The sequence below is a fragment of the Polyergus mexicanus genome, unplaced genomic scaffold (assembly GCF_030449975.1).
Source record: "Polyergus mexicanus isolate NDT 795.1 unplaced genomic scaffold, iyPolMexi1.0 SCAF_9, whole genome shotgun sequence".
NCBI classification, from domain to species: domain Eukaryota; kingdom Metazoa; phylum Arthropoda; class Insecta; order Hymenoptera; family Formicidae; genus Polyergus; species Polyergus mexicanus.
Window position 1 is genome coordinate 9,155,139 of NW_027223329.1, and position 26,319 is coordinate 9,181,457.

The 26,319-nt window shown below is 35.2% G+C and overlaps 6 protein-coding genes across 13 annotated transcripts; 2 read left to right on the forward strand and 4 right to left on the reverse strand.

The window, feature by feature from the left end:
• Positions 1-22: 22 nt before the first annotated feature.
• LOC138936391 (traB domain-containing protein) lies at positions 23-9,501 on the reverse strand. Of its 7 annotated transcripts, none has more exons than XM_070301772.1 (8): positions 9,483-9,501; positions 8,080-8,419; positions 7,420-7,610; positions 7,191-7,305; positions 6,984-7,120; positions 6,500-6,912; positions 6,260-6,413; positions 6,043-6,130 (listed from the first exon to the last, which is right to left on the reverse strand). In XM_070301772.1, the coding sequence occupies exons 2-8, from the start codon at positions 8,408-8,410 to the stop codon at positions 6,095-6,097; spliced, it is 1,377 nt and encodes a 458-aa protein (XP_070157873.1). In that variant the 5' UTR covers positions 8,411-8,419; positions 9,483-9,501; the 3' UTR covers positions 6,043-6,094. The 7 variants fall into 7 exon arrangements, with proteins under 7 accessions (XP_070157867.1, XP_070157873.1, XP_070157872.1 ...); XM_070301771.1 differs by lacking the exon at positions 9,483-9,501 and adding an exon at positions 9,232-9,250; XM_070301768.1 differs by lacking the exon at positions 9,483-9,501 and adding an exon at positions 8,965-9,064.
• Cchl (Cytochrome c heme lyase) lies at positions 1,133-3,037 on the forward strand. The gene is made up of 4 exons (XM_070301774.1): positions 1,133-1,477; positions 1,789-2,017; positions 2,121-2,476; positions 2,560-3,037. The coding sequence occupies exons 2-4, from the start codon at positions 1,796-1,798 to the stop codon at positions 2,792-2,794; spliced, it is 813 nt and encodes a 270-aa protein (XP_070157875.1). The 5' UTR covers positions 1,133-1,477; positions 1,789-1,795; the 3' UTR covers positions 2,795-3,037.
• On the reverse strand, positions 5,124-6,085 carry LOC138936394 (histone-lysine N-methyltransferase SETMAR). Its single transcript, XM_070301775.1, has one exon. The coding sequence runs from the start codon at positions 6,083-6,085 to the stop codon at positions 5,312-5,314; it is 774 nt and encodes a 257-aa protein (XP_070157876.1). The 3' UTR covers positions 5,124-5,311.
• Positions 9,487-20,818, forward strand: Elys (AT hook containing transcription factor 1 homolog). 2 transcript variants are annotated; one of them, XM_070301755.1, is made up of 6 exons: positions 9,487-9,900; positions 10,094-10,471; positions 10,565-10,862; positions 11,244-17,291; positions 17,639-17,717; positions 17,905-20,818. In XM_070301755.1, the coding sequence occupies exons 1-6, from the start codon at positions 9,871-9,873 to the stop codon at positions 18,083-18,085; spliced, it is 7,014 nt and encodes a 2,337-aa protein (XP_070157856.1). In that variant the 5' UTR covers positions 9,487-9,870; the 3' UTR covers positions 18,086-20,818. The 2 variants fall into 2 exon arrangements, with proteins under 2 accessions (XP_070157856.1, XP_070157857.1); XM_070301756.1 differs by having other exon boundaries at positions 17,639-17,713; positions 17,905-17,995.
• On the reverse strand, positions 19,236-23,065 carry LOC138936392 (coiled-coil domain-containing protein 50). Its single transcript, XM_070301773.1, has 5 exons — positions 22,850-23,065; positions 22,506-22,568; positions 22,000-22,117; positions 21,666-21,831; positions 19,236-21,548 (listed from the first exon to the last, which is right to left on the reverse strand). The coding sequence occupies exons 1-5, from the start codon at positions 22,905-22,907 to the stop codon at positions 20,931-20,933; spliced, it is 1,023 nt and encodes a 340-aa protein (XP_070157874.1). The 5' UTR covers positions 22,908-23,065; the 3' UTR covers positions 19,236-20,930.
• Positions 23,066-24,353: 1,288 nt separating this feature from the next.
• On the reverse strand, positions 24,354-25,575 carry LOC138936431 (cyclin N-terminal domain-containing protein 1). The gene is made up of 4 exons (XM_070301853.1): positions 25,458-25,575; positions 25,090-25,358; positions 24,761-25,006; positions 24,354-24,668 (listed from the first exon to the last, which is right to left on the reverse strand). The coding sequence occupies exons 1-4, from the start codon at positions 25,513-25,515 to the stop codon at positions 24,354-24,356; spliced, it is 888 nt and encodes a 295-aa protein (XP_070157954.1). The 5' UTR covers positions 25,516-25,575.
• Positions 25,576-26,319: the final 744 nt, after the last annotated feature.

Consider the following 26,319-nt stretch of genomic DNA (forward strand, 5'->3'; position numbering starts at 1 on the left):
GAAACTCTAAATCGTCCGTCCTCCTTTATTTTGTTGATCAGTAGATCCGTTATCTGCATTAATCCATCGATGGATCCCGTATTAATCCATCGGTAGATTCGGCATCGGCACCTGCAAATTCGTAAAAATATATCGTAAATTCAAATCTCTCTAATTTAATTTCACACAATGTACTTGCAATGTACTTGTTATTTCGAAGAAAAAATAACGATTGATTGACGACAATATTTTACATCGCGACGCGGCGCATGCGACTTATCAATCAAATGTAATAATAAAACGGTGTTATTATATAGTTGTGCATGTGATTTAACCAAAGTTTTTTATATTATAATTATAATATAATTTTTTTTTTCAGAGCGTTACAAAAATGGCGCCTTTCACTCTCCACGTATCTATCCACTAATACATTCGCATTCATACATATAATAAATATATATTTTATATATACAATCAATATATAACTAATTGTAAAACAATATACATATATATATATGTTTGTGTGTGATTAAGCATCTTATACCTGACGATGATTGTGCGCGCGTTACATTTTAATGCACTTTTCGGCGAGAAAATGGCCGTTGAAATATACGCGAAACCGACATCGATCGAACCCGAAAACGCGAAAGCGGATATTGAAATCAAATCGCGCACGATATCAATGGATAACACTTACACGCGATATTTAACGCGTTACGAGAAACGTTCGACACTTTACAAGACACTCGCGATAATATATTACGCGCGCGAGATTCGTTTTTACGGAGCAACAATTACGACCAACGATTCAAACTCGCGTCCCGGATCGCTTAAATGCCGCGCTCAACTTCACGCTGAAGAAAAACCAGGCTGACCAATCATCGTGCACTTGCAGCGCCGCGCATGCGTCGTCGATTGAAATTCGCGCTGATTGGCCGGTCCAATTTTTGTCCACCTATTAGAAAGCCGATTATCGTGACGTCATTGATAATTGATACCACGAGATTCTAGACGATTCTAGTTTGATTTGCGCTACTTTACCATGGAATCGATTTCTTCTATTTAAAAACAGAAATTAAATTTCAAGAAAAAGATAATCACATAAAAAATCGAGTCCAGATATATATTAATATTTTTATGAGTTAAGAATAAGCATTTGATAATAAAATTCTAAGTGATCATTGTGGAGTCACAACACAGAAACACAAAATACATATCGATCATTAACCATCTCTATTCGCCTGCTATTCTTACCGATACAATCAATTACTTCAAATCGTGTTCATGTCTATGTCTGGTAGTTGGAAGAGAATTCGGAATTCAGATGTTCCATGTTTCTTCCACATTTATTGTGTATAATTATATACATAATTTACGTTAAAATCTCTGTTTAACTTTGGATTATATAATAATCCGCGTTTCTCAGTAAAGTACGAAATAAAAAAAGATCAAATTTATCTGAAATTGAGAAATTTCAAAATTATATCTGCCATAACAGGTAAGTTCGAGAGAATTCAATGAAAATTCTTAACAATTCTGACAGAAACCACGGGCGATATCTTGTCACATTACGTATGTGTAATCTTTGCACAAGTATCTCAATATTCTATTTTATATCAGAGAATGTAGACTATTGCATAATCTCTTCATTAGATTTAAAGGTTATTTCGCCAAAAATTAAATCTTTGAAACTTTCTCGATTAGACTTGATTTTAATTATTGCTAATCGTTAGGTTACTCTCTTTATGACTGTCCTTACATTGTACATTTTTATAAAGATTTTTGTCTTTTTTTTTTTCCCATTATAAGAACAATCATGGGCAACGCTCTTACCACTGCATCTGTGTCAGCTGCTGATGTGATAGTACCGGTATCTCAACAAATTATTAAGCCAGAATCCCATAGAACGAAACAATATCGAGATGAACCACCACCAGAATGTCCCATGCACAAATCAGGTCAATTAAACACTATCAATTACATTAGCGAATGTCCAATAGACAAAATGGATGAAAGTGAAATAAATCCATTAAACATGGTACGTATAATGGAATATTTATTTTGCTAGTTAATAAATACATGTTGTATTTTGTGTGATATACCATTGTTCTTGAATCATTCATAAACAAACATAATTGTAGATGCCACCAGCAAATCAGCAACCCGCACCAGACCAACCATTTCCTTTACCAACTAATAGACAAGTTTCATCAATACCTAAAGCAACTGGGGAGGGAGAATTTTGGGTATACCCCTCTCAACAAATGTTTTGGAATGCTATGTTAAGAAAGGGATGGCGATGGAAGAATGATGATATATCTACAAAAGATATGGATGACATAATAAAAATTCACAATGCTAACAATGAACAGGCATGGCAAGAGGTTCTTAAATGGGAAGCGCTTCATGCACGAGAGTGTGGAAACCCGAAATTGCGTAGTTTTGGTGGGAAAGCATCGAAATACTCTCCACGTGCGCGTATTCGCCATTGGATGGGGTGCGTTGCTATCCTATATAAATTGATTCACTATATATCATCTGTGAAATATATTGACTATACGGAATATATTGTTTTTTCAGATATGAATTGCCGTTTGATCGACATGACTGGATTATAGATCGTTGTGGTAAAAACGTAAGATATATTATCGATTATTATGACGGCGGTAAAATTGACGAAAAGTACACATTTGCGTTACTTGATGTGAGACCTGCGATGGACTCATGGGAAAATATCTGGGATCGAATGAAAGTGGCATGGTGGCGTTGGAGGTATCAGTCCAATAATGAATCAATATCTACTATCACGCATTAATTTATAAATTTGCGCTAATATAAGATACACTAGTCTGAGAAATTTTTATTGAAATGATGATTAATGCCTTAATGATTATGTAATATAACAATCTTGCATTAAGAGATTATTATATGTGTATAATAGTTTTAAAAATATATCATAAATATAAATTTATGATATATAATTTGCAAAAAGAGTTTTGCAGCATTATTATCATCAAATATAAAGTGGATCAGAAAAGTATTTGTACACTATAAAATAAATAAATTTTCTATATATTTTACAAATGTACAAATACCTTTTTCTCATCCATTATATATAAATCAAATTAAAATTGATTTGCGTTGTATGTCGAGTCAAAAATAATTCCCAAAAATAATTTTATGAAGCTAAAAACGTAATTATGTATAAGTTAAATTAATATTTAACATTTAAACCTAATATTAAACATTAATTTAACCTATATATAAAATCATTCAAGTACTTAATTTTGTGATTTTAAGAATTTCTTGTTAATATTATAACAAAATTTGAAAATTTGCTGCCAAAATAACATCAAATAGTCTGCTTAGAACATAATGCTAGGTTTTTGAAGAACTCTATAGTATCTATATTTACAGTATAATTACAGTTTTATCTCATATATTACAATTAATCCTCTCTCTATAAGTGCATTTCTTTAATTTTACATCCATGACTATTTTAATAAAAATTAATAATTACTTTCCTTTATCAAAGAGCAAAATATCTATTTTTCTTTAATGAACTAGCTTTGTTACAGATTAATCTATTAAAAATGTGTACAATATATCTATTAAAAAATATATTAAACAATATCCTATCTCTTTGTTATATCAAATTACTTTGCATAATTTTGAACAAAATTAGAGAGACAATTATAAATATTTTCTATCATACACTGTACATCATTTTATTGTCAATATGTAGCTCCATTTATCTTTCACAACATTTACAGATTTTAACAATTTAAAATTTCTAGAGTTGCCAAATAATTTGTCTAAAACATTTTTCTTGATTATTTACATTTTAATACAACCACAAATACGCTTAATGTATCCAAATATTAAAATATCATACTCATAAATGAGAAGAAAGTCATCCCTTAAATATAGTTTACAATACACACAGATTATCGCAAAATTTCTGAATGAGTATACCTATAGAACATTAAATAATGATTGAACTTTTATTAAAAATAATTATACTTTCACAAATCATCGTCGATATATCAAAGGCAGTTATTGGGAATTACATTTTTCATTCAATATAGTATAAATTAATTAATAAGCATCAATTTCTCTTAAAACATCCAACAATTACAGAAAAATATGCTCTAGATATATGTATATCTATATATGCATGCATATATTTTGATATTAAAATATACTATATCGTTGACTTTTCGATAATCTAAAAATTTAATAAGTTACGACTTTCTCGATGTTATATAATTTAGAAGCATTCTAAGTCTATAAATATATGTATATATAGATATCTTTAAAATTTTTTAAATAAAATATAAATGATTGATATGAATACTCACACTTGTCAGAATAAATTTTTTATATTAAATAGTTGTAGAATTATAGAAACAATCATCGATGTTCGCTATTTTAATGAAAAGCAGATATTATATACGTTATGATTATATATATATATATATATATATATATATATATATATATATATATATATATATATATATAAGAATATCCTATACTATGTGTCAAATACATGCACAATTATACCAACATTCGCAATTTTGAGAACACCTATTTTTTTTCAATTACATGAACATTTTGTATTGATTATTTATTTTGAGTTAAATGTAAAGAAAATATTAAAGATTTAATATCAAATAGGAATCATCCTATTTTTAATTAATAAAAATAATTCCGTTGGCACGTTATATAAATTATTTGACAAAACAATGAAGAGATAACTCATCTTTTATGCATATTAATATTATATCGATAAACTGCATATTATAAAAAAAAGAACGAAGCAATTAAATACTATAATATTTAAATAAAATATCAAATAACAAAATTTTATTTAAATATATATAAGTATATATTTTTAAGTATAATAACTAATTTCTATTCAAGAAATATTGTAAGTCACATAGTTGCAACATGATGATACACAGGATGTCTTATTTCTCTTGAAGTATACTATATTTTAACAAGTAATAATATTGACTCATTGCGAAGAATCATGCGATAAATACACACACACACGTGTGTGTGTATATATGTATAATTTATTATGTATTTTATACTCTCTCTTTTTCTCTTTCATATATATATAAAGTTATATTTTTAGACGTATATTCTTAAAAATTCAAGTTTATAATGTTCTGCAACATATGTTTTGATTTTTACAATATCAAATTTCAAGATATAACTTTTTCCAATTTACAATCAATTTAGATCTGTGATATTTAAATTTTGAACATTTTTAGCCTAATTTCTTTGTCACTATTATAATATTATTTGAGAATACTTTATACTGTCAAATCCGATTATGTGGTAAATAATTGAAACAATTGTTAGAACCACAAAGACAAGGAGTATCACTGAGATAATGGACGGAATTGACCATTGCACCACCAGCATAATCAAAAGTCACTTCTTCCCCACTCTCTATATCTTTAGATGCAAACAAGCCTAACCGAGGCACGATTCCTTCTACTCTGACCGGGACTAGGCTAGATTTAGGGTCGCAACTATGATTGGCATAACGTCCAATGTTACCAAAGTATTTTGGATCTATACAAGTGATGATAACATGATCACCAATGTGTTCCCTTACCACGAGAACATAATTCATCATATTATGTCTTTTATTGGCTTCGATTCTATGTCGCGCCTCCTGTGGACCAATCACTTCACCAGCATACTCGCAGATGAATTGACCCTTTTTGATTAATCTAGTCGTGAAGAGACCGAGACCCTTGCCGGCAATTTCTTTGACAATCAAACAATTTAGCGGACCATTCTGCACTAATCTATTTTCGCAATTTGGTCCGCACTTGCAATGAGGGTTGCACTCGAATACCGGACCGGCCAATTTCTCGTCGACGATTCGGGCATTGAAGTAATTAACGGAACCACGAGTGCACGAGCAGTTATCACATTTAACCGTGCAGGAACAACCCACGACGTATTCCGCTTCAAAATCCGCTACGTCTACGCCGGGCCCCGGTATATTATTTACTACATACATAACGTCTGCTATGGTATGTTCGTACTTATCGATGGAAGCAGTTGCCTCCATGCTTACCATAATCGTGTGTCAATAAAAAAAGCCCAAAAGCAAATCCGACAGACTCTTTGGGAGACAAAGGCAGCACAAGAGATAAAGAGAAAATAATCGTTTTATGATAAAAAAAAAAGAGAGGCTTTTCTTCTTAGAATATAAAGTAAACCGAGAATTCAAACCCTATCGTGTAGCACCAACCTTTAAAAGTCCCTCGGCCGATGACTTGATAGTTTGGAAAGTGGTAGCAGCGGGTATCGCTACGATCTTGTAGCCTATATATATTACAGCACCAAGAACGGACGCCTTGACAGTCAGCTTTAGGATTTTACTCGACAACGACGGTGGCGGTACTCTGCAAGAAATGAAGTGATGAATTAATATATAACAGATGATTTTACATCAGTTTAATATAAGAGATTTACTATGTCTCATATTTACCTCATGATAGGCGGTATATCGGCGGGCTTAACTTTACCCCAATTTTCGATAATACCGGGTGTATGCCCTAAGCCGACGATTCCTACAACTCGCGCTGGTTCGATAGTATGATTAACAGTATGATGGGGCATGCAGGCTAACTGCAAAGAATTCGTCAAATAAATATCCCTCTCTTTGACAAACACTTTTTCCAATACCGGGAATTCCTCCTCCATGCTGGCGATCATTCGATCCAGCATCGATCGTTGTTTACAGAGCTCGACGTCCTCCTGAGTAATAGGATTCTTCATTGTTGCCAGATGCCATCCTAGTTTTATAGTCTGCCACCAAGATAACAATCGTATCGCACGTTGCATCGTTATCTTAATTGATCGATCGGCCAGATGAACGATACAATTAGGCACCTTTTTTGCCTGAAATAATCATAATAAATTAAATCGATCATCATTGTATAATGCCGTTTTTATTATGTGCACACGCTAACCTCTTCAAATGCTCTACGAAATTCGCCACCGGGTGGCATACCTAGTTGCTTGGCAACATGTGCCGCCATTCTCAGCATTAAGATATGTAGTAAACCATTATAAAATCCTTCTTTCTTAATGGTATCCATGATAGTCTCTGTAAATAGATTAAATAATAATATAATAGCACGCACTCAGGATAGAATTCTAAAAATAGAGAAACTCACTGAAATCAATGTTCTTGGCATAACGAAACATAGCTTCTTCATCAAGTTGTAGTATACCTACTCTAGCTCTGCATAATTCGACCACAACTATGTGAGGCTGTACAGCCTGTATAACCTGTAGTAAAGGAGAAAATATGTTCAATAAAGTAATGTGTAATACATTTTTATAATAAAATTATCCTCTTGAAATCAAGATTTTAACAAGCCAAAGAATATACAAGATAGTTACCTTTGACACATCATTTTGACTTTCAACACTGAAATGTGCTGTGCCTACTAAGTATAATTTTCCCCCGTCCGGTGTCGTCAATAATGTTACAGTTTCCGGCAACCTTTCATCAATAGTAGAATCGTATTGTCTTTTCATTAGTTCGTTCACTGCATTGCCAACACTATTCTTTTTATTCTGGATATCGGAATCTATATTAGATCAAATATTTTCTGCATTATAAGTACATGGCCAATATATACCTAAATTCCATAAGCTAATTAGACTTAAAAATAACTACCTCGAAATCTTAAAACTTTTTTTTTATTTCCGGATTGTACTTTTATTATTGACATTTTCTTGAATGCACTAATATACTGTTTCGAAGATAGTTTATCTTATAACAGCACAACAATGGCTGATTTAATTATTAGATTAAAAAGATCTTGTATAAGTCGTGAAACCTTAAAACATTACCTGCTTTAAAGGTTACTCACAACTAACAACATTGTCATCAAATGTACTTCTCTTAAAAGCCAAAAAAAAGTATCAAAATAATAAACATATAGAAGAACTTGTGTGTGTTTTTAACTATAACATATTTGTAGAAAATCATGTTTGTGTTTTTTACTGTAATATAAAATAAGAATACAACAGAAAATGCAAGGTAGTGCCTCTGACCTTCATCGATTAGAAGAATTTCACTATCAGAAGATTTCGCGCTTCTCATTTTGCCATCATTGTCATAACTGTCCCCTGTGCTCATTATTGTTGACAATGTGTACGAAGACTGCGTTGCTGGTTCGGAACTCTGTACAATATTGTGTTCGGATTCACTGGCAATTAATTCTTTTGTAATATCGTGAACGGTTGATTTAGTCGACACGCTGTAATCGCCCTTCTCATTGATTAAGTCATAATGTTCATCTTCTACAGATGATAATACAATATTCTTCTCCTGTTGATCGCCACCGGCATGCCGATCAGTTTTAGATCCACAATTGGATGCCATTTTTTTCTCCTGAAAATCCATACGTTCTGCTGTAACGTATTTGTTCGATCTCGAAAAAATATTCCCAAATTTTATCGTAATAGATTACAAATTATCAAGAAACAATTGCTCGATTAATGATATAAAAGTAGAAATAATTTAAAATATCTTTATATTTTTCTAAAAGAAAAAACATCCCCAAATTTCCTAAGAATCGAATCCTCTGTTACTGTTATATGCAATAATTTTAAATAGCCGTACACGTTGTCATATATTTCTAACCTCGCAAAACACTTGACACGTTTACAGAAATAAGATATTCGCGTCGCTATAATAATAGATATAATCTGCAATTTAACTCGCGTCAAGTGAATCGTAATTATTCATCGTATAAAGGACTTGTACAACCACCAAAAATTCAAAGAAATATCTAACGTATGTGCGAAAATGCACATCGAGGCAAACGTCAAATAGGCCACATATACTGTCATATGTCATGTCATATGCTATACGCATACATATATATACACATATATATAAATAATATAGGATGTCTAAAAAAAAAAAAGAGCTACCGAATGTTCTTTTTGTAACAAATTCTTGGCCCAATTTGGTATATTGTAAACTCGAGCTAATTTTTTCTTAGCGAGAATGTTAAGAAAGAGAATTAATTATTTTTTTCAGAAATTTCCATGTTTTCCCGTCAAATTATTTTTATAACCAAGCCTCATTTTATTCAAATAAATTCTATTTCTTTTTCAATCGTTTTTATAATTCGAAATACAAGATATATACGATGTATTTATAATAATTTATTAGATCAAGATTTCAAACGAGCAAACCTTTGATATACGAATATCTAGATACGATGCGCATTCTCCAAAATTGCCCTCAAAACTGCGTCTAACTTCATGTGAGAGAATAAAAGGTATCTCTCTTTCTCTCTCTAGCGTATAATTAAAAATTATCCGCGATATGAGATACAGAATGTTTTTATTTCGCGTGTTTATATGTGTTAAATTATTATCAATCTTTCTCTAAAGAGCATTTTTTAAATGCGCAATTAATGTATCTTACGTAACATTTTACCAACCGATTGCTGAAATAATCAATAAAGAGAATCCACGTGCGGTGTTTCGTGTTATCCCAAAACGGATATGCGGTTGGGAGCAATGCTTAACGTATTTCGCAGTTGTGTAGCGGAGTTCGCGGTTTCAAAATGTGTGCTCGCACGCGCGAGTAGCTAAACGAATGAGAGACAATATTGTTTTCGTAGTACCGATTCTAAATTATTTTTCTGAATAAATCGCATCTGCCTAAATTGCGCCTGCAATACGCAATTTCGTCTGTTATGATATCTCATGAACGATCTTACGAGAGAATCGTAAAGTTTGGCGCCAGTATAACCTCTCTTTCGTGCCGCGAGATTTTTTTTTTTAATGCAATTCTCACCGATGATATCTCGGTAGCTCGCGTGAAAAATGAAGGAGTTGAAGGAAGTCAATTGCGAGGTATAATAAGTATAAAGGCATTATTTTAGAATATTCCATTATCGCTAATATAAATTCATTCTCGATTAACGTTTCTCTACTTTGAGCGAATTTTATGAAAAAAATGGATTCTGTTCGACAAATTTTTCTGTTTGAAAACTTTTTCCCGCTTTTCCCTATAAATCTCTCGATAAATCTCTGTTTTCTCGTATAGATTCGCAGGATCGTGAACCTACAATTTCCTGTGTCAAATCAGTTGAGAAATTCAGAGACTGAGGAGTATGGCCAGTCTGCGATCTCTCAAGAGCATGATAGTGACAGCGAATGTCGTGGAGGATTTCTACATAATGCAACATATGCATGGCTGAGTTACGGCTGCCGTCTAGTAGTCTTCAATGTAAAAATAGGGGAAAGCATTAGCAGTTGGACGTTTCGTGGGATTGTAACATCAGTTTCTCATTTTCCTGCACAATCTGGAGAATTTCCACTGCTGCTGATTGGAGTGGATAATTGTGCGAACAAATTGAAAGATTCTTCTGGATTATTATGTATATTTGACTGTACAACATCCCGTGTTTTGAGAGCAATTCATGTAAATATCAATTAAGCATTGTCTAAAAAAAAAATTTTATTTAAGTGAAAGACATCATTATAAAAATTATTTCTTTGTGCTTGCATTTTACAGATGCCATGCGGTGTGGAACAAGTATGTGTTGTGTCAGGTGGCGCGGAATGGGAAGAGTTTACTGATAAAAGATTGGATAACATACTAAATGAGATGGATGGAATAGCTTGTGTAGTCTTGCGTAATCTTCAGCATATCATGATTGATCTTCGAAGACGTACATGGGACATATACGATTTGTCCTCTGTTATGGACGAAATGTCACCAGCGGAACTGGATTTTCTATCGGCAAAACAAGTTGTCGGTAGGCATCAGTCCAATCGGGAAAAACATGCTGCTTACAATTTGTTGAATAGACGTAAGTATAAATGTAAAGCAATTGTCAAGTATTAAGTATTCATTATTACAGTGATTATTACTTAAATGATGAACACTCATCATGTCAATAATGAAAAGATCTCACTATAACTTTTCTGTCTCTCGAGTGAGCCTAGAAATTTTGAAGTCTATTATCTATTGTCATTGCTTATTTGACAGTTTATTTATTCACATAGTATAATGATATACTTATTCGCAAATGAGTCATAATAAAACTGAGTTTGACAGGCTTTTTTTATTATAATTACTATAAATAATTATATTAAATTATTAAGAATATTTTTTTTTTTTTTTTTTTTTTTTTTTTAATTTGTAGGAAAAGTTAAAGTTTTAATATCAATAATTTCTTTATTGCTTCTAGGTATAGAAAAGCACATTGGTTTTAATAGAGAAGATTTCGAATTATCTCCTTTACTCGACGAGAGTTTGACCACTGCAATTATTAGTTCCACGAAAATCGGCTGTTTAATTTCTGGCTGCTTGGGCAGAGTGATAATTTGGCAAAACGACGGTTCTATAAGATGGATCAGCGCACCCATCGACGAGAACATGGCGGTCACGCATCTGGCTCTGCTAGAACCTACAGATGATCCTAGACCGTTTTATTACTTGTGGGTAGTATTTCAAGACGAGTTATCGAGAACGCCACCAGTATTGAGAATGTATGCCATGCTATTCGAGAGGAAATACTATGACAGAGACGTCAACTTGTATTTCAACCTGGAAGACGATCCCAGTCTCAAGTTTGAGTCGGAGTTAAGCGAGGGAGATAGAATCGTTGGCTTGTGCACCGTCGAGAGAGAGTCCAATTCTGAACAGACTGAGTCAAGCGTCAGAAGAGGCGAGGATAATCTGTTGCTTATCGCCACCAATGAGAGAACGCTGCTGTTTGATCTAAATCAATGGTACAAAGAACAGATGCCGCGCACCATTAACGAGTGTCAGAATCCAAATAGCATATTGGCAACGTATCGCACGCGATTGGACACGCAGAACGCGAACAATCAAGTGATAAGTTTCGCGTACGTTCCGCTTAGTTTGCAAGAGTTCCCCAGCTCGGGTCCGAACTCGCCTGAAGAATTGTTCTACCCCAACTCCTTCTCACTCGAATGGGTGGAGTTGAGTTCGAAGAGACTAACATTCTGGATGACTCGCGGCATTCAGGCAGATCTGCTGCGCGAAATGGCTATGGCTGGTCCGATTATACTAATACAGCCGACTGAAACGTTCCATAGATGTCTTTCCATTGGGTTGGTGCCATTTAATTCGGAATTCACGTTCGCCAGCGATCAGAATGCACAGCGGGAAATGTTGTTGTCGCTCTGCTTGGAGCAGCGGTGGTCCACGTTTCTGGTAAAATGCGCCGTGGAGTGGTCGGACGGTAGTGCCTCTTATTTGTATCCTACTTTCCTCAAATGGGGCATTCAGAGAGCCTCTACGATAAAAATGATCGCTGATCGGCTCTGCGTTCCTCTGTTTGATCAATCTGGTAGCAGCATCGGCGAGGCCGACGTAAGGAATCTGCGGTTTTGCTCGCAGCAATTAGAATGCCTGTCCAGTGTGGTGAGTAAATTACCATCTGCGGTGGTAGATTTAAAGAAGCAACGAAGAACATTGAAACGCGTATCTACGTACTTCCAAATACTCCTTTGGTTCTATGACGTGGGGCTGTTGCCCGAAACACAAGACTTGGAGGAGGAGGAGGAAAGCACTTTGCCTATCTCTTTAGCACTAAGAATACCTTACCCTTATGAGAGGCTCTCGGCGCTTTACAAAGAGAAACGAGCGCAGTTTCAAAAAGACAATAACGGTAACAAAAATGAACAGGACTTATTCATCGACGAATTGATAACGCGCGAATGTTCCATGTTGAAGGCACAATGGGAGAGAGAAGGCGGCACCGCCACGGGCGGCTGCTATCCACCGCCGTCGCTGCAGTCTCTGCTACGCAGTTATTTAACTGATTATCATCAGACGGAAGCGAGTGAAATCAGCTGCAAGCATCAGATCATAATTTATCTCTTGATGGATTTGCAGGCGATGCTGTTACAACGATTATATCCCTCAGTGAAGCAATTGATCAAGTATCCGTCCGCATTCAAGATGACTCCCAGTCTCATTAAGCTTACTCAAGCGTTTTGGCTGCTCGATCATGAGAACTATCAGGAATTCCTCGACACAATGACCGGCCAGTTAATTTCCGACTCCGACGTTAAGGATTGGCACCACAGACTTATACTGCGCACCTTGGTGCGCAATAATCAGCATAAACTCGCACTCGTATATCTCCGCGTGAGGAAGCCTCCTCTGTCTTCCTTAGAGGAGCAAGGTGTGGCTGTGAGTCTCTCTGTAGAACACGGTCTCGTGCAATCGGCTTTTCATCGCCGACCACCCTGTCACTACGAACAGCTGCTGGTCTGTTTCTTCCGGGCGTGCAAGAAATATAGCAAGCTCAACGAGATTCTGCATCTGGCGTTGGATACCGAGGAGGAGGAAGTGTTTGTCAGATTTCTCGAGGAGAATAAAACTGAAGATTTGCGATTATTGTATTATCTGCAACGGTGCCGTTATACGGAGGCGATCGGCAGCCATCCGATCCGGCAATATCAATCGAGTTTCACAAAGGATATACAGTCCACGTCATTCAGTATGCTCGATGCATACAACATGACTTTGCCCGATATCACAAAGCAATTCTCTACAAACGGATTAGCTGCAACCAGCTCGGACGTAGATCTAAAGGCACGATATTCTAGACCAATGTCGCATCGAAAGAGTCATGACAGATTACGAAATATATATGAGACAGTGATTGCGAAAGCTAGGGAGACCTATCTTCGTAATGAGAAATATCAGGTCCCGTTCGTCAGCGTACCGTGCATGTCGCTCAAGTTTAACAATTACGGGACAAATATGAACTGCGTATCATTCCCGGCATTAGTGCATAAGAATCGCGACAACAAACGTAGAATTGATCAGATCTACGAGGAGGAGAACGCAGATGTGGATGACATGCCGGATGACGCAAAACGCCGAAAACTGTCAGACGGGAACGTCTCGTTAAACAAATTAGATTCGAGAGAATCGAGATTGACAGCGACCTTTGAGACACCTTTGGTAAAGCGCAAATTTAATACATGCACGAACAAAGATAATGTTCCAGAGACGCCGCAATCAATTCTGAAGATCAGACAGCTTGCAAGAAACTCGACGTCATCCAATGTTGCGACGCTCCAGGGGGAAGAGATTGAAGACGGACTGCCTCAGAACGAGAAGAAAATCAATAGACAAATACGATTCAACATTAATCAGTCCAAGAAAGCCTTGACTTACGAAGAGGAAGAGGAGGAGAATGAAGACAAGAAAGTAGAAGAGGAAGCAGGTGGTGATAGGGCCAACGTTTCCTTGAAGGCAAACGTGAGCAATGACGTGTTTCTCAGTTCAAACAAATCGGCATACTATGAAAGCGCGATCCTGAGCGACACAAGCAGTATCACCTCCAGCAAGATTTATTGTTATGCCCGTCCGCGACCTAGCCTCCGAAGAAGTGCCTTATCCGTAGAGTCATTACAAGAATCTTGCGCGAAGAAAGCGAGCGGCACATCCGCAAATTTATCCACCACGATCTCGTTAATTGCTGAAGAGAATACATCGAAGAGATGCAGCTCATCACAATCAGCCTCTGTTTATTCAACTACTATACTGTCTCCCGACAATAGCGTTGACATCAGTTACCCGAAGACACCAGGACGCGCTAGTCCGTTGGAATGGAGATTAGAAAGAGACGGTTATAATAAATTTACCATTTCATCTACGCCACTGATGAAAAGTATAGTTTCTCCAACATTTGTTAAGCGAACGATAAAAATCGACCAAGACGACAATGATAAGGACGTGGAATCGGAATCTTTTATAAGTAACATGCACGAAATAAGAGAGGATCTTAACGTGCCAAGCGAGTCCACGAAACGTGATGAACAATCTAATTACGATAGAAGCAATTTTGTAGAACGGCGAGATAGTTTAGAAAAAGACGTACTGCAAAACAAAACTGAAAACAAAAGCGAAAGCAAACACAATAATGGAAATGTTGCGAGGGAGGAAAGCTTACGAAATCCTTGCGAAGAACAGTCCGTATTCTCTGAAAAGGTCGCTGAATCGAGTTCGATCGTCTTGGATGAGTCTGATGATGAGTTAATTCGGTTGCGAGACGACGAAGACGACGAGGAAGAGCACGAGGAGACGTTCGAAAGTCTATCCACGAATCTAGAGGATGCGCAAACGCAATCGGAGGGCAGAGTTTCCGTTCCTCGTTTGTCCGAAACTTGTAATCCGGAATACAAAACGAAAGGATATTACGGCGTCGCGAAATCTAACGGGCTGCGAGAATCGGTGACGCAAGTAATGCTTGACATTGATTTCACCGATGACGAATCCGTTACGAGTGGCAGAAGCGCGACACCGATGGTATCCGATAAGATAGATAACGATGGAAAGAAGGAACATTCAATGCAGATCGTTCATCCGGAGAATATATTTTATGACATGTCGAATATTACGGACGACGAGTCCGATTCCAATATTAGAGAAGCCGAAGAACCGAAGGCAAAGAACGATAGATATTCTAATTTACAAGAATACTGCGTGACGCAGAATCCCGAAGCGGAGAAAAACCAGAGTGAATCCGATGGAAAGAAATCAGATGCGAGAGGGAGCGTCTCAAAGAAAGCCGCCGATAAAGTTACATCGCAATCTGATGCTATGATAACTAATATAAATGTTTGTTCGAAAGTAGACAGCAACAAAACTGAATCGACCGAATGTCAAGAGAAGCTATCGAAGGCTGAAAGTTCCTCGAAGAACAAACAGAGTCACATTGAATCGGAAAATATTCCATATGTACGAATTATTAGATCACCTATAGTAGATTCGATGATAAAAGATAAAACGACAGATACCTCGTTGCGGCAAGTGGAACCAGAAAGGATCACTCGTCTGCGAAGAGGAAGTTCGATGACGAAAGATGTGATGACGGATTCTCCATCACGCAATAAAACGAAAAGGCCTCCGCGATCGCAAAGAGCAAGTTCAACGACGAAGGTTTCGCCGATGGATTCATCATCACGAAGTACAGATTCTGAAGAACCTCCTCTATTACGAAGGATGACTTCAATTATATCAGATTTATCGACAAATCCTTCGTCGCACGAAACGTACCCTGAAAAGCCGCCGCGATTAAGGAGAGCGAGCTCGATAACGACAATAGAGATAGATTCTCCGTCAGGAAGATCGTTACGCAGCCGAAGAGCAAGTTCTCTTGTTAAGGACGTGCTAATGAACTCACTCGTGATGGACGAAAACCTCGATAGATCTGAGAGGGAATTGGGAAGTTCTGACGCGTCACCGTCAGTTAAAAGAGATCTCAGATCTACACCAACGAAGAAGACTCTTTGGACTGAGATCAAAGATAGCGATTCCGAGAGCATTAAGGATGAGCTACCAGTGAGGAGAAGTACGAGACTTAGCTCTTCTACTGCGAGAAAAGAATTACAGGAAGATACGCCGAGAAGTCCCGCAAAGCTGACGAGTGACGATGAAGAGGACAAGGGTACGAAAAAGAGATCCTTGCGCACAAGAAAGTCCTCGGTGTCGTCCGATACGGACAAAACAACGACGAGCAGATCTTCCTCGAGATTGTCCGCCAGAGGTTTGGACAGGAAGATAATACCGGAGGAGTTTAAGGAGATCAAGACAAGCCGAAGACGCGGCAATTCAGTGCCTAAGGAGATCACAATGCAGACTGGCAGGAGGAGAAGGTCCAGTAGTATAATAAAAGAGATTATCCCAGAAGTTACCGAGCCATCGGACGAGGAATCGAGGACATCTAGGAGTTCCGTCGCGAGAAATACGTCGGACGTCGTTAACATACCATTGACGAGAAATACACGCAATCGAAGTGCATCGATACTGTCAATACCGGAGGAATTGGAGGAGATCCTGAGCCCACCGGTGAGGGAGACGAGATCCGCCCGGAAGGAGGCTGCGCAAGATAACGTCAGAGAGAGAAGAGCGTCCAGCGCAGACGTGACGCACAAAGACGTGAAGAAGAGGACCAAAAACATTCGCGCGAGGAACATTGCGGTGGAACCGATAGTGGAAGAATCGGCCGAAAGCGAGGACAAAGTAAGATCTCAAGATGGCGAACAGGCGGAGAACAGAGTTGCACAAGATACTGCCGTGTCGAAAAGAAGACCAGTGTCGACCACAACGACGGTCAAGAAAGATACAAAGCAGGATACGGTAAAGCGGAAGCGTGGTAGACCGCGCAAGATAGACGCAAGTCAAGAATCTAGCAATCTGTTTATCTTCTCACAGCCGGAGAAGTCGGATATGCCATTGGATGAGAAAGGTAACTTTAAGATGCTTATCAGATGAATGATCTTATGTCACAAAGAACACACTATATTTTGTAAATATAGAATGTTCTGTAGATTCTGTATTATAAAATATATTTTCTATAATAATACTAACAAATAATACTAAGTAAACGATCTATATAATTGAATCCTCGAAAATCGGTCTCAGAAATTAACTCTTGAATTATTGAATTTCTTTCTAGATTTCTATTATTTTTGATATAATTTAATATGTAGTTAGATTTTTCATTCTGTTAAGTTTACTGTGACTAATGCCATTCACTTTTGTGAAGCAGCAAGTATTCGAACGTTTGATAAGATCGTGATTTTCAATTTGCAGAGATTGGGAAAGTTCCGAATTATGTATTCTCACCACCCCAAACCAGATCCAAAAGCATTTCTCCGAATCAACATCGTAGGTCACTATTCATTAATTGATCAATACGAACGTTCTCTTATGCCGTTATATTTTCTCTCTCTCTCTCTCTCTCTCTCTCTCTCTCTTCCCCCTTTTACGCTTTTCAATCGTTTATATTTAAGATTCTGAGAATTATACTCGAGAAAGTATAATCGGTTTATTTTCTACTCTTTGTTTATCTTTTATAGAAAAGTGAGCTCGTTCATACCGAGTTCTGACCAGGAAAAGGGAGAATCGCAGTCAACTGTCCAGAGACCTCACGACATTATTCAACCTGGCCGTTACTCTCGTTTGATCGTAAAGAACTTCAGATCACGATTTCGGACAAAATTCCTCATACATAAAAAATTCAAAAGTACAACAGATTAAACAGAAAACTTTCCACAAAAGAGTTCTGATAATTTATCGTGCATATTCGACCTGCAAATCTTTCAATATATTTAAATTTAAATTTATTTCATATTTTTCTTTAGATTGCAATATTTTCTTGTTTTTTCGTGATATGCGTTTGTGCGTTAATTAAAATTGTCTGTAGTATTAATTTCATCGCAAACTTTAATTTTCAACAATTGTAGGCGCATAGTAAATATTTAAAATTTTGTCTGCTTTGATACGGAAATAAAAGAAATATTATGAAACATATTACGGGCGTAAAATTGTCGAGTTTCAGTTTCTATGTTCTCGCTGGGATATAGTACAAAGTAATTTTTCGCTGATATATGATAAACAATCACAAATTGACGATTGAAGATAGATAGAATCATTGAATTAGATGTTTAAGCGATAAATTTTAAATATTTTTAGTTGATCAATTGTCTTGTTCTGAAGTGAAAGATTTCGTACGTTACGCTGGGACCACATACGGAAACGAGGAGAAATTTTGTTATCTTTCGATGTTATTTTATAGAGATATCAAATTTACGTTATCAATGTTGTATTCAATATCGTTTTCTTCTTTTTTTCCGCGAACAAATTGTCTTGATAGAATGTTGGGTTAATTAGAGAGATAAAGCAATTTTTTTTTCTTTGTTCAAATTGGGATATATTTTAAGTTGTGGTTGTATGTTATCGACTATAGCGGCAGTACTTGGAATATATGCTAATACGCGCGATATTGATTAGAAATATATTAAAAAACAAAAAAAAATATATGTATGTAATTCTCACGCGAAGATTGTTTTCGCAATTTGCTATTTCATTCAAATCTCGGATATATCATTCTAACAAGCTATGATTGAATCTGTCGCTTCTCAAAAATATAAACTTAAATGATAAACTATCATTGAAATTGTATTATATCAATATTGTTCTTTTTTTTTAACGCTCACAGTAGTATTTATTCCGTTTTATATACACTCTTTTGGAAGACACCTGTTGTGAATAGATTTTTTTGTGTTTAGTTAATATTTCTAGAATTTGATTTTTTAGCGCAGATTTCTCTCTCTGCTACATCGTGCATATAATTCCTATAGTATTTTTCCGGTAAAAAAGGCAAAAAATGTATTATACCTTTGTAAATAATTTATTAATGTACTCATGTATAATACAATAAATGTAAAAGAAAGTAATACATGACATATATACTATCAAAAAAAAGAAAAATCTCCAATCACCACAAAAATATACATTATTACAAATTAATTCTCATATATATATATATAAAATATATATGTATATGAAGAATATTACTTGAAGTTATCAATACAGATTCTGATCTTTTCGCGAATAGTTCTTATATAAATTAGTGAATAATATATTGCGTATGTGTGTATTATATGTATATGTGCATGCGTGCAAGTGTATGAAACAAGGCCGAATACGTATATTATAAATGATCGAAAATTAATAACGAATTCTGACAGCATTTTATAAATGTGTGTCGTTTTGAAATTATAAATAGTTAAGCATATTTTTTTCGAGACACAGAAAGAAGGAAATAACAATTTAAATTCTTTTATGGCATTTTCTTGCGTTCTAACATTTCCCCCGAGATACTACAATCAACAATATGTTCAATAAACATTTTTTTAGGAGCTTGTTTATATTGAAGTTCGGGGGAAAAGATTGCAATACATAACATTCGCTTGATATAGATTTGTAGATCTTTACACACGCACAAGACGTGCTTCTTCTTTAATAAACACTTTCTTTTATTTATTGAAAGGCCAACACATTAAAGTGTTATCTTTGGCAGTGTTGTTATTCTTTACATTCTACTTTATTAATTATAAAAGAGAATTATATATAAGTAGTTTTATTATATAATAACTAATTTAATGTCGCATATTATCTAGAGAACTCCTTTGTACGGTGTGTAGCGGAAACATATGTCATTCTGCAGGAATCGAACGAACAAATCGAACGTATCGATAATACAAGAGATTCCTTTTAAACTCGACTACTTAAACATTGAAGTATAACTTGGAAAAAAAATGTTTAATCTTTTATCACGACTTGCTCATGTGTTTCAATTACACCCTGTGTACATTAGTCACCTACAAATTATGAGACTCTGCAGTAAATTTTTACAGTCAATCAACATTTACACTGTTACTATTTTTTCTTTTTTTGCCACATCTAAGTGTGCGTCACAATACATATCTCTTGCAAATCATTTTATGATTGTCTGTAATATCTTCTTTCGCTTCAACTCTCTTGCTAAAGATATCAAAATTTTAATAATGTAAAGCATTGTCATTGATAAAGCAATTTTTACACTAATGTCATTTCGTAAGAATTATGGATACGAGAAACATAAATATACAAAATCGAGGACGGTATAATATATCTATTTGAATAGATAATCTTAATAAACTTCAATTTATATTGCTAGATAAGTTGTCAACTTGTGTTATCAAGGCCGTTTCAAATTTTTATGCCCTTTAAAAGGCACATTGTACTTTGCATAATGCGAATTACATCACCGCATAACATATGGCAGTAAATCCTGTCAGTGTAAAATAATCAAAAAATCCTGCGAGAGATTTATACATTTTCTGAAAGTAAATACATGTATCAGATAAATGTGTTCATCAATGCATAACAAAATCGCATCTCTTTAGACAAGAACTTTTTAGAAATGAATCAGTTATTTATCAACTTATGTCATCGTTAAATGGCAATAAAAAAAGAAAAAGGACAATATATTTTATTTTAAAAATACTGATTTCTCAATTCTCTCTTCTCTCTCTCTCTCTCTCTCTATCTCTCTGTCTCACTGATGCTTACATCCGTCCTTAACGCGTCGCTTATGCTTCTCTTCTTGCGCATTGGACGGCGATTGGGCTTGATTCCGTCGCTGGCCTTGGATCGGCATGTAACATGGTGCTTCATCGATCATCAGCTCTTGCGACGGCGTTGGCAAGGCGTAAACAGGACTTATCGTGCTGCTCGAGCTGCTGGAAGTGCCACGATGCGCGTTATAAGTGGGATCGATGATAGCCGCGACATTCGCCACTTCTTGTGAACCGTCAACAGGATCATCCAACGTCTGGATTTCTTCGGGATCTGGATACTGAGAATAGTTAACTGGATGACGAGTTCGGTTCTTGACTGGCGGAGTCTTCAAGTCCAATCTGTCCGGTCTTGGTGGTCGCGCCGTGACGTTCTGCTCTTCGAACTGTTGTTGTTGCAAACGTTCGCGCTCCAGCTTTTTTTGTCTCGCTCTCTCTCGCGCTTTACGCGCTTTTGCTCGTTCTTTGTCCTGAAGCATCCGTGCCAACTCAGCGTCCTGCGCTTCCATCGCCAGTTTTTGATCCAACATTAATTGCTCATCTCCTGGACCGTCCAGATGATCTCCTTTCTCCTCTTGCTGCAACTTCTTCGCCAGTTCCTGTTGTGTAAAAAAATTCATTTTAATAAATGTTTCGCTAATATAGAATCGTTTTCTTTAAAGAGATAAAAAAGAGAATATTAACTTGCTCATATAATAGTAAAGTTTTGTAACTACCTCGTCTTTTTCTTCCTGTATACGCTTTTCAATATCCTGCTGTATAGCTTCATCTCCTAATCTTAATTGTAATCTCATCAGGTCTTGAAGTTCACGCTCTCTCTGTCTCTCCTCTCGCTCCAGGGAAAGCGCGATTTGCCGCGCGACAAGCGCATCTCTCTCTTCCCTTCAACAAATAAAAATAAAGAAATAAAAAGACAATCAAAATAGAACAGAACATTCCTGTTTTATTTTCGTTTTTTGTCCAGAGCCTTTAAAAAAATTTTTTTAAATTTTTTTATAAAAAAAAAGATATTTAAACAATCGTATATTTTGTACCAATTATGTTACTAACTGTTGTTGAACGTAGTTTTGATATCTCAACGCTTCCAATTCCTGTTCAACTCTGGCTCGTGGCACATCTTCCCTCACTTGTGCATTACGTGTCTTGTTGCCAGTATAATGCTCCTTGACTGTAAGTCGTGTAACAAAAAAATTACACATTAACATAAGCCTCTTACAAACAGTCAATAAAAGGTGCAAAACTGTTATATTATATGCTTTTTCTTTTCACTTAACAATAAAATTTCCAGAATTGTTCCTAATCATATTAATAAACATAAAATAAACTGCTTTCTCTCTGTACACAATTAGTTTAACGAGCTTGTTTCCCATAATACCGATTTTCTTCTTTACATTAATTATAGTTTCGACCCCTAAATTTTTTATCGCCTTCGCTCACCCTGAGATAGCAAGCTTTGTCAGCGTTTAGGGCAGGCGATATTCTTAGAATAGCCCTGCACAAATTTGGCACTTATTACACATGTGAAAGACAAACATATGTGTAAGATTTTTACGTACTTTCTTCATCCTGAAGCCGGTAGGCCAATGCCCCATCCTCGTGCACCAGCCACTCGCGACACACTGAAAATTCGCACAAATACAATATATGAGTGCCAATGCAATGACTAATCGTGACGCGCGCGAGAACGAGATCCCTTTTTCGTTTAATTGCATTTTTTCTCGCGCTCTGTCCGCAAGTTAAAAGACAAAATGAATATTAGATCCATTCTTAGTTTTTTTTCTTTTTTTGCAGAGAAAGGAAGAGAAAAAAGGAAACAAAGCGCTAGTCGAACGGAGAGTCTTGTGACAGGAGAGGCGCGTCATCCCCTTAGAAGGGACGAAAAAACCTGTCTCTTTCTCACCTTCGTTCACGCGACCCGCCTTTGGCAAGCTGTCCGAAGTCAGGACGGACTTCGCCATCGCACGTTCTCGGGGATCTCGCACGATCTCGATAAGATCATCGACGGCACCGCTTGTGTTTACAACCACCTTGCGCGAGAGCAGGCGCGACGTTGTTTTCTCTCCATCTTGGAACGACGCGAGAGTGAATACCGATGTGTACTACGTGTACTACACACACAGATGCAGTGCGTAGCGTATCCCAAGCCCGACCTTCGCGGAAGGGGAAAAAAGGCCCCCTTTCCTGCCTCCCGTTCTCACAGAATGACGGCTTTACAATTTTCTCTCGAACTTGAGTCCTTGAGTGCGTTAGCAATCGGGTCGAATTGAGAAAGTTCGTTTCTCTGCGCAGAAATGAAAAGAAGAAATTAATCGAATGCATTTGCGAGGATGATAAATATTACATAAGTTTACATTAAAAATTACATATTAAACGTATGCTTTTTATTATTAAGTCTATCGCTACTTTATATTAAGATAATTTGATTATAATAAAATTTGTATTACAAATTAGCTCTTAATTCTCTCACCTTTGTATGAAATATTACATATAAAGTTTAGAGAAAAAGAGAGAATAATTATTAAAATAATTTTATATAATTTTATTCTCTAAAATTATAATCATACTCATATGCGTAGAAGAAAAAGTCTCTTAAATAAAAGGAAGCATTAGAGTTCAGTATTATATATATATATTGAAAATATATAAGAATATAATTGAGTCTTTTTTTCACAACGAATTATCTTCAATATTATATTAATTATTATATAATTATAATATTAATCATTTTATTAATGTTATATTCGTGAAGCGAGTGATCTCGTATCCAACATCCAGCCCTGGCCGCCGCTTATCAACAAGAGCAATTTTTTTATGATAGCGTAGTAAATCGGACGTCGCGAATAATAGCCTGATATAGAAAGGGTGTCCGCTTCGGCAGAACAGATAGTAGTTTTGCTCGCGTAGTAGCTAGTAGCGTATATTCCCGCGATGAATGGATGTGAAGCGCGCGCGTGCGTTCTATGAAAGGTAAGCGTGTGTATGATAGGGTGAAAGGAGTGAAATGAGAGCGACCGAGAAAAGAACCATCGGGGTCAATGATACCTCCCTCCGCCATCACCGATTATGAACCAAACTCGAATCGATAGAAAGGTGAGATAGATATTTTCTGTGCGAGAGAGGATGAGAGTTTTAGTATCTTTTGTAAATGTGCAAATTTCTCATTGATGTTTTTATAATCAATAACTGAAGATTTCCCTTGTATGCAGTTGACTTACATATATCTTGGAGTTGTGCGTGTATAGAGTTTTTGAATTAGAAGAGTTAGAATATATATTTTCTAAATTGCTCAATTTATTATGTATTATCAACTTACATTTATAAAATATTGACATAATACACAGTTATATATATATATATATATATATATATATATATACATGTATATCATGTACACATACATATTTTTATATATATACATTTATGCTACTTATTTTATATTGCACTAATTGGTATAACATATTTGCCATAACCATAACATCAGAGTCCGTTGTATTTGCTAATCTTGCTAAGTTTGCCACAATCAATCTCAATCTACTATTTCTTACTGCTGGATATGGATATAAAATGTATCCTGCGCACAACACTGTCGCTGCACTTAGTAAAAGTGTATTTGATTTCAATATTCTTAATTTCTGCATCTTCTCTTGTATGCTCATTCGAGCATTTCTGCATACGTATTTTGATTGGAAGCGATCATACGCGTTTATTAATTCTTCGTACTAAAAATAGAATTTTGAATATAATACTTGAATATATTTAAAAATTGCACAATGAGAGAAATAGAAGAATAAGATAGAAAAATCTTACAAACCTTCAAATAAGCTATGTCTAATAATAACAAAGAAGCCTTATGTAGTTCTTCTCCATTTTCTGTTTCTTCACTTACAAAAGTAATTTTTAAGAAATTTAATCCTGCGATAAGAATTTCAATGCAATATACTGGTGTATAGAGGGGCATTCTAAATCCTACTTTCTTGAGGACTTCAACTTCCATCATGGTTACCATTTCTCGTGTGTATTCATAATCTTTGACAAATATTTGTGCAAGCTGAAGAATCTAATAAAATACAAAAGTAGAGTGTTATTTTATTTGGGAAAATTTACTATAGTATTTTAAATGCAAAAAGAGTATTGCCTTACCTGTGATATTTTTAAACTGTTGGGGTGAGAGTTTACTTTGCATACCACTTGAAAGCACGATAAAAGATAGAATGGTGCATGAGTAGAAGTTTTTTTTCTAATGATTTGTAACCATTTGTCAGACCCATTTTTTCTCATATTGTAAGCCTCCTGATAGAATTTGTTTATAAATTTGTCAAACAACTCAAGAGCCATATATTTTACGTGACGATTCAGTCCTAGAGTATCCATTATGTGAGTGGCAGCTACGACAACGGGTACTGTAATTGCTATAATTTAAAATAATTAATATTGTAACGTAATAACATTATTACTTGAATGAATTCCATGAATATCATATAATATTTTTTATTTTTACTTTTGCTTACCATCATATGGCATGATTAATTGTCCTTTATTAATTATCTTTTGCTCTCGGTCTTTCATAATTTCATGAAGATGGTCCACCCAGTCAAAGAGAAAAGGATCTGGCAAAACAACATTCACATGAATAAATCGAACAAATATTAAACAATCTTCTTTAAACACATGCAAAACATTTTTCAATTATATATTTCCTTTCATATTTTCTTATAAAATAAAGATGTTTTAAATATTTTATATATATAAAAAAAAAGATATTCATATAACATATAAAATTTAATATATATGTTATATTCTTTTATTTTAAAATATATATGTATATGTACATAAAAAAATATATATTATATAGAATTTTATATATCCTTTTCAAAGGAATAAATGCCAAAGGAATAAATGCCAAAGGAATAAATAATTACCAATGTAGGCGGAATCCGCGTTCATTTTAATTCCTAATGAAAATATGTAAATAATCTAAAATTTTTTAAAATTAACATTTTATATTAGTTATCCACATTATATATTATTGCATACTTATTTTCTAAATATATATACAAATATGTAGCAATTTCTTTATATATATTTAAAAAATAAGTATGCAATTATTATATGTAATGTGGATAACTAATATAAAATTTAAATTTTTAAAAATTTATAAAGTTTTAAAAAATTAAATTTCTTTTAATGGATTTTTGATCCTTAATGATACCACGCTATTTTTTATCGTTCTCACAACAATAGGGGAATTTTCGTATTCTTCGAACAAATTTATTTTACATATTGCTAATCTAACTAATGCCCATTTCTATCAACATGATTTAAACTTAATCATTGATTAATATGCACGGATGACATCAAATTTCTTTAACA